Consider the following 7,778-nt stretch of genomic DNA (forward strand, 5'->3'; position numbering starts at 1 on the left):
ACATATTTAGAAAAAAAACGATCTTTTAAAAACATTTTTAATGCTATAATAATCATCTCACTATAGCAGTTTTAGGAAAAGAGCCCTTTCACTAGGGCAGTTGAGAAGCTTTAATATATAGCTACCAGACTTTTATATGCTACATTTTATATGAATCATCTGCGTTGTTGTTGATTTCAAACATCCCTTCAAGAGTATTTAAGGGGCTCTTTGACTTTTATTTGATATCGACCATCGTTTTCATTGGGTTCAATGACCCAACTGATTTTATCGAAATCTAGCCTATATATATATAGTTAGAAGAATCATATCTAAAATATTACATATGCACTGTCGTGAAAATAAAACAAATAACAAGTTAATATCATATGAAACGGTGCAGTATGGTGAAATTTCACAAACTGGCATGTTTTAAGTTGATGCATCTCTCTCTCTCTTTCTCTAGTCCATTAACAATGAAAAGAATAAAATGGGAAAATAAGAGCTTGTTTTATAGGATTAGGGGAGAGATCGAGTTGCGTGCACGGGAGTGTAAGTGTAACATGATCCTCACCAAATCTTGTATTCTCTTAGATGTAGAATTTTGTCTGATGTGTTGTAGCAGGAACATGCAACGTGAATGGCAGGGAAGAGCTCACTATATAACATATAACAGATTCTATATAGTCGCAATAAATCTCCAATAAACAACTGTATCAGATTAGAGCTGTTGTCATCCGTATATACAGTCGGACAAAAGCATGAGGAAGGTGAAGCACTTTGTTTGATATGAATGTGTCGTCACATGGTGCTCTTAAATGGCGGTCCCACTACTGCCATGCCCATGTCAATGTTGGTACTAGTGCTGGTATTTTTAATAAACTAGTTCTAATACAGAATGTTTACATGTAAATATAGATAAATAAGGCTGCTAAACCATTAAATAACTATATAACAAATGATATATATAATTACCTGTCCATTTGGAGCTAAGCATGCACATGAGTATGTAATGACCAAAATGGCTCAACACAACACAAAGCATGTATGTATATTAGAAAGATTTCAAAAGCAGTTTCATGTTAAAGATTTTTTACAAGTTTTCAAGTATTAATTTACTTGTTGGTGACGCACGCAGTCGCCTTAGTTCGGCTTTTCGAAACAATACTTTCTATTTAAATGCGGAAAATCTTGAACTGAAAGAAAAGTTTAAAACTTTTATCATCAAATAAAACAAACATCAGAATCAGTCAAGCGTGAAAAACCTGAGCTGTTTTAGAGGCAAATAAATAGTGCAACTCAACTTCTTGGTTAACCACTAAGAAAAACTTAAAGTCTCTTTCCAATATATAAGTTATATGTATGTATACTTTACCATATATTGTCAAAACCTTTTAAATTTTTTTGCCAAGAGCCAGCAATTTTAGTACAACTTTTGTAAAATACATGAGAGGAAAAACCAAGACAAGAAATAGCAAGTTACCAACATACCGCAGCGGTGGTTACGATTATGGTGTCAGTTGAGTACTTTTCAGACAAAGTGACCATCACCAGATCCAAAGCATACCAAAGTCCAGTTAGAAACCAAAATGAAAATCGCGAGTCTTCCTTCCTGACTTTGGAACAACGGTGGCCTTCTTTGCAGCGAACGGTGGCCTTCGTTCCACCACCTTGGGCAGCGGCGGCACACAGCGACCGGCGATGGATGTGACCGGCGACGGACAGCGAATGGTGGCTGGTGACAGACAGCGACTGAACGGCAACGGACGGCAGCGGGAGGGTTTTACGGCTTTGTCTCTTGATGCCCAATATTGTGATTTTGTCTTTTTCATTGATTGCATTGTTGCTTTGTGTTGGAATTTGGGCAGTTTTGTTCGTGATTAGAAGGTTTTTAGGGGTTTTAAAGTCACTCATCGCCAGTTTTCATTATTTTAGGGGTTTATTATTGTTTTTGTTTTCGTGAAAGAACATTGCCACTCAAGCTGCATCCTCAGTTATCATATGCATTGTATGCTTCACACGAAATCATAAAAACAGACCGTCGGTCAGTTTAAATTATCTGTAGTTTTGTTGTACATACTTTGAAGTACAAATGAGATATTGAAATACATGCATTCCAATCTGCACACACTTACTTTACTGAATCAATCAATTGGCACATTATACTAGTGAATGCGGTAATCACTAATCTTCAAGGGAAAACTTATAACAGGACACCACATATCGCTTTTCATATGTTAAGGAACAAACACCTAATATTCTTTTATATCCATATTCTAATTATGTTTAGAACCGGGAAAGAACATTGTATGTTTTATGAGATTATCTATGATCTATGGAAGGAACATTTGATGTTTTTTATTTTTTTCTATGACTTATGAGATTATTATCTATGGATTCATGAATTATGACATGTGAAAAGATTTTTTGGTTTTCTTTAAATTTTAGGTATTATAAATTAATAATATTATAATAGTCACCATACCTATACCAAGATTTACGAAAATGCCGCACCAGTACCCGTACCCCCCGTACCTATACGCATACCATTGTAACATAGCTGTGCGGTCGGACTCTTTCTCCAACCAGATGCAAATTGGTCCATCTTCTTGTGAACCCTCTTCATGACTTTGAGGTGACCACCCGCACCCATTAATCAGAGTTTGCTTTTAAAAGTAAGATATCAATTAATCAGAGTCTGAATCCAATCCTCCTTCCTTCTTTTGGTGTGCCTGCACACAACTCAATCTCATTATGGGCTAGGATGGGTCGCAAGCTTTTAGCAGGGACCCAAACTATGAGTTAATCGAGAATTATTTTATAACATCGTTAATTACAGTGTGGTTTCAGATTTATATCGGATCTGTCAGCTATTAAGATTGTTAGAATTAGTTGAACTAGAAGTTAAAACGTTGCAGTGATGAGAAATCTCAAAAACTGCATCTAATAGGAGCCGCTGTCATTCGTGTATACCATCGGACAAAGCATGAGGAAGGTGATGCATTTTGTTAGATATGAACCTAAGTCAAACAGGTGCTCCTACATGGCATTCATATTTTATTGATGTCAATGTTGCTGATGGGTCTGATGATGTCGATGTTGCTACTGGTGCTGATCCATCTTCCACATTATATATATATATATATATATATATATATATATATATATATATATATATATACTAAAATTAAAAAAAAAAAAAAAAGTTGTTGCATCCACACCCTTATGACATAGATAGGAGGACTTTTTAAAGCTGAAAGCTTGCTTAGTTGCAAAGAAGCGACAGTTATCGAAACAAGTGGTACAGATGGGAAGGAAAGAATGAAACACATGAATCGACGTTGAGCGGTTGAGAAGTAACACTACTAACACCAAGAATACAAGATTTAATACATTTCCACTAACAGCGGTAAAGTAAGGCAAGGGTGGAGTGGTTGAGGAGGCAAAGGACTCCATCCTTTCTATTTCAGTAATAGAGGTGAGGCGGGAGACGAGGCCTGAGACGAACTTTTAGGGGAGCTGCTTTAGACATGATTATGCTCAACCCTTCTGTCATGTCTACAGGCTCGTCCATGGGTGTCGACCACTCAAAGCTCTGCAGCAGGCGCGCCAACGCTAAGTGAATAACTTGTAAAGCCATTGTCCAACCAGCACACATCCTTCGGCCCGACCCGAAGGGCATAAAGGCGAAGCTCTGACCACCGAAATCAATATCCTTGCAACTTGTCAAGAACCTCTCCGGCCAGAACTCTTCTGCGTCCGTCCACAATACCGGGTCTCGAAATATCTTCCAGGCATTAACAAACAGGGTTGTGCCTACTGGTATGTGGTATCCACCAAGCTGGACGGGCTCCGTGGACTGGTGAGGGGGCAAGAGCGGCAGCGCCGGGTACAGGCGCATTGACTCTTTTACAATAGCTTGCAAGTATGGCAAGTTCTTGATGTCTGATTCCTCCACTTGTCTCTCCCTCCCTACGTTGCAGTCCAACTCTTCTTTTGCTTTTTCTAGTGTCCGGCGATTGCTGAGGAGAGCGGAAATGATCCATTCTAAGGTGACCGATACGGTGTCTGTGCCGGCCGATACTATACCCTGCAATGATTCGGGCCAGATGCCCAAGGTATGTAATTGGGTTCTAAGAAATGAATATTGAATCTTTTTCCATATGTTACTTGTTGAAAACTTCAATGAGAATTGTATATAACAAGCGCTTTCGAAGCAAAGCTGGTTAAGTGCACACCTAAAATGACTCAACACAACACAAAGTATATATATTGGAGAGATTTTAAAAGCAGTTTCATATTGAAGATTTTTACAAAATTTTCAAATACTAATATACTTCTGTGTGACATGCGCTGTCGTCATAGTTTCAGTCTTTCCGTATATATGTATTTATATATATGGGAACAGACCAAACAAACTTTACTTTTTGTCATCAAGTAAAACAAGCATCAAAATCAGTTAGCGAGAAAATTCTGATCTGTTTTAAAGGCACATAAATAATGTAACTCAACTTCTCGGTTAACCATAAAGAAAAACTTAAAGTCTCTTTCAAGTATACAAGTTATATGCACGTATATATACTATATATTGTCAAGACTCTTTAAAAATTTTGCCTTCAAGTAATGGTTGACATTTATAGAGTTGGCAACAGCCTAACAATTTTAGTGCACCGTTTGTAAAATATAAAATATATATGAAAGGAAAAACCAGGAGAAGGAATAGCAACAACGTACCAAAGCGGTGGCTACGATTATGGTGTCAGTTTGGTACTTTTCAGACAAGTGACCGTCTTTTAACTCTTCAATCAGCACGTCAATGAAATCTTTTTCCGCTTTCATGCCGCCAGACTCTTTCTCCTGCCGGTGCTCTGCCAGCCAGGCCGAGGCAATTTGGTCCAGCCACTCTTCATGGCTTTGAGGTGACCGCCCACATCCAGCCACTCCAGCCATGGTATCGCGTCAGTGACGGTCAGTACTCCCAACAGATGGAAAAACTCGTTTATCACTTTTCTCAACTCACCTACCTCACCAATGTTTTCTTCACCGTCCAAAATAAAGTACCGTTTTCCGGCAACCATCCTAAGGATGATATTCAAGCTCAAGCTGCTTAACCGATGCTTCCAATCCACCGGTTGATTGTCACCGCAGTTGTGGTATAAGCCCCGCACCCAAGCGCCCACCTCCTCGACCCTGATGTGCTTGAGCAGCTCGAGCCTCCCGCTTGATAGCAGCTCGATGGTTGTGATCTTGCGGACTTCGCGCCAGTAAGGTCCATAGGGGGCGAGCCCGAACATGGCAAGGTCGTAGCCGAGGCGTTTCCAGCTTTGTAGTGGAGGCCGACCGGCAAAGGCTCGGTCGTTTGTAGTGAAGCACTCCTTAGCTAGATCCATGTTGTTCACTACTAAAACACGCATTTGCCCTAGTTGAAGGGTGAAAAGAGGTCCGTGCTTCTCCGAGAGAGCAGCCAAGGTTCTATGGAGAGGTGTGGTACTTCTTCTACTCAGTAGGCAGAGGTGGCCAACTACCGGCCAAGCACCGCCAGGCTCAGGCGGTTGGCGTCTTGTTTCTCCTCTCTTCTTTGGCCAAATATGGTAGATGAAGAAAAGTGCAAGGAGAGCTGCGAAGCCCTCTGCCAATTCGATGGAATCCATAGCTGCAACGAGGGAACTTGCAGTCTACTGCGTTAGGAAGTTGCCTGTCTTGTGTGAGTATATATATACATGTGGAAAGAATGGAATGAATGAAAGAATAACTTCTATGTGAAACCTCCGCTCACGAGGAAACAAAAGAAAAACGTCTCTGCCAATGCAATGCAGCACTTTGGGTTTAAAAATACATGTAATCCCAGTTTGCTTTTAAAGATAAGTTTTTCAATTAATCAGAGTACGGTTCACCTTCGTGCGGTCGAATCAAAACCCGCCACCAAATCTGTCACGCCAAAAATTTCATATAGAAGTGCCGACAACTGACACTTGGCCCCATTCAGGGTTACGTGATTGAAGGGCCTTAATCCAAAAGATTTATATCTTAAGGAGTGAGGAGTGGTAATATATGTAACTAAAAAATATTTGAAAGTCTCTCCATAAAAATAAAGAAATTCGGTGTAGGCAACTGACCACACCTGCCAACATTTGGCTCTGTACCATTAGGTGAAGCGTGCTGTTCGCAACTAGGAAAAGCAATAAAGTGAATGAAATGTGGTAAGGTATACACTAAAATGCCGCTATGTTATCCACGAAAGAAATCATCTAAATTTTTATATTCACATCTGAATATGAATCTGAATTTTGAATCGGATCCGATGTCATTTCTTAAGCTCTTAATCCAATCCTATTTCTTAATTGGATAGTAATTTTGTTTTCATATCTAATTTTTTTAAATGTTTGGGTTTGATATCCAATCCAAATCAGATATATTGATATCACCAGTAAATTCCCTTAGGTCCTCTTTGTTTTTCAAAATAAGTACAACAGAAACATTACGCGACAACAGTGTGTGACTCAACTTTGCTTTGTCGGTCTGCCATGAAAAATGTTCTGGACATTCCTTACGTATTTTCTTCATTTTAAGTTCAAGCCAACGGGAAAACATTTCTCACTCAATGAGTCTGAATCATTGTTTCATCCAGTGATGGGAACTAGCTTGCCTGCTCTCTCTCCAACCTCACTTCACCCGATCCCTCCTTGCTCACTTCTATAACATTAAGAACTTGCGAAAATTACGTCACATGATACATAATGTTCACTCGTTATTTGTTTTTATTTTTTACGACATCACATATGTAATATTTTGCATATTGTTCTTCTAACGATATTAAGTTTAAATATAAACGTCATTGACCCTTAAATGTTCCTTAAAGGACGCAAGGGGTTTTAACCAATGAAATTCATATGTTTAAAACTTTTTTCTACCTTGAAATCAACAACAACTCAGATGATTCATATTAAATATAGCATATAAAACTCTGGTAGATATATATTAAATCTTCTCAACCACTCTGGTGAAAGGGCTCTTCCTCTAAAACTGTTATGGTGAGATAATTATTATTGCATCAAATTCTTTTTACATGATCATATTTTTTAGAAAAAAATAAAAAAAAATCTGTGGAGCGTTTGGAGAAAGTTGAGGTGAATTAGTGGAGGGATTAGCTTAAAACTACGTATCTAAGTAGCCGAGACCAGACCAGGGATAGTGGCAGGTGTGAGCAATGTCTAGACATTTGCTCACACGAAGCCACAAAAAAAAAAATATTTTTCTGTATTTTTTTTCATTTACGTGTTGATGTCCCTTAAAATTTTAATTTATTCGCTTTGCCTGTAGATCAAACCTTTCTTCATTTTTTCTTTTCACTTATTTTATATCATTATGCGTTTTTGGAGCTAGATTTTTTTTTTCCTATAATAAACAAATTTTCAATTCAATATGAAACGTTGATTTGGGTTTGATAGAACTGTCCTATATGATTAAAACTAAGTCCACCCAAGTTCAACCACTCATAAACATTTAAGCTTTTAAAGAATGAAGCCCCTACCAATCTAGCCCCCTGTACGTTTGTAAAGTCTTTTTATATTGGGAACTAAACCACGCGACCTATAATTCATTAACCAACTTCAAGTCTACGTACGCAATCACGTGACGCTTCAATAATCAAAGCGTACCAAATGACGTGATGCCTTCCTATACTTGTGACTTTTGCAGCCGAAGTCGGTTGCCGTTTCATTAACTTATACTTTGGGCACACTTTCTAATTTCTTATAGTGGGAACGGTGAATATGAAATTGAAATGATAAGGCGATCCT

The 7,778-nt window shown here is 38.5% G+C and overlaps 1 protein-coding gene across 1 annotated transcript; it reads right to left on the bottom strand.

Moving 5' to 3' along the window:
* Window positions 1-3,299: 3,299 nt before the first annotated feature.
* On the bottom strand, window positions 3,300-5,747 carry LOC116248524 (nicotine N-demethylase CYP82E3-like). The gene is made up of 2 exons (XM_031621370.2): window positions 4,714-5,747; window positions 3,300-4,069 (listed from the first exon to the last, which is right to left on the bottom strand). Exons 1-2 carry the CDS (start codon window positions 4,927-4,929, stop codon window positions 3,446-3,448), a joined length of 840 nt encoding a protein of 279 aa, XP_031477230.1. The 5' UTR covers window positions 4,930-5,747; the 3' UTR covers window positions 3,300-3,445.
* Window positions 5,748-7,778: the final 2,031 nt, after the last annotated feature.

Source organism: Nymphaea colorata, chromosome 2 (genome assembly GCF_008831285.2).
Source record: "Nymphaea colorata isolate Beijing-Zhang1983 chromosome 2, ASM883128v2, whole genome shotgun sequence".
Taxonomy (NCBI): Eukaryota; Viridiplantae; Streptophyta; class Magnoliopsida; order Nymphaeales; family Nymphaeaceae; genus Nymphaea; species Nymphaea colorata.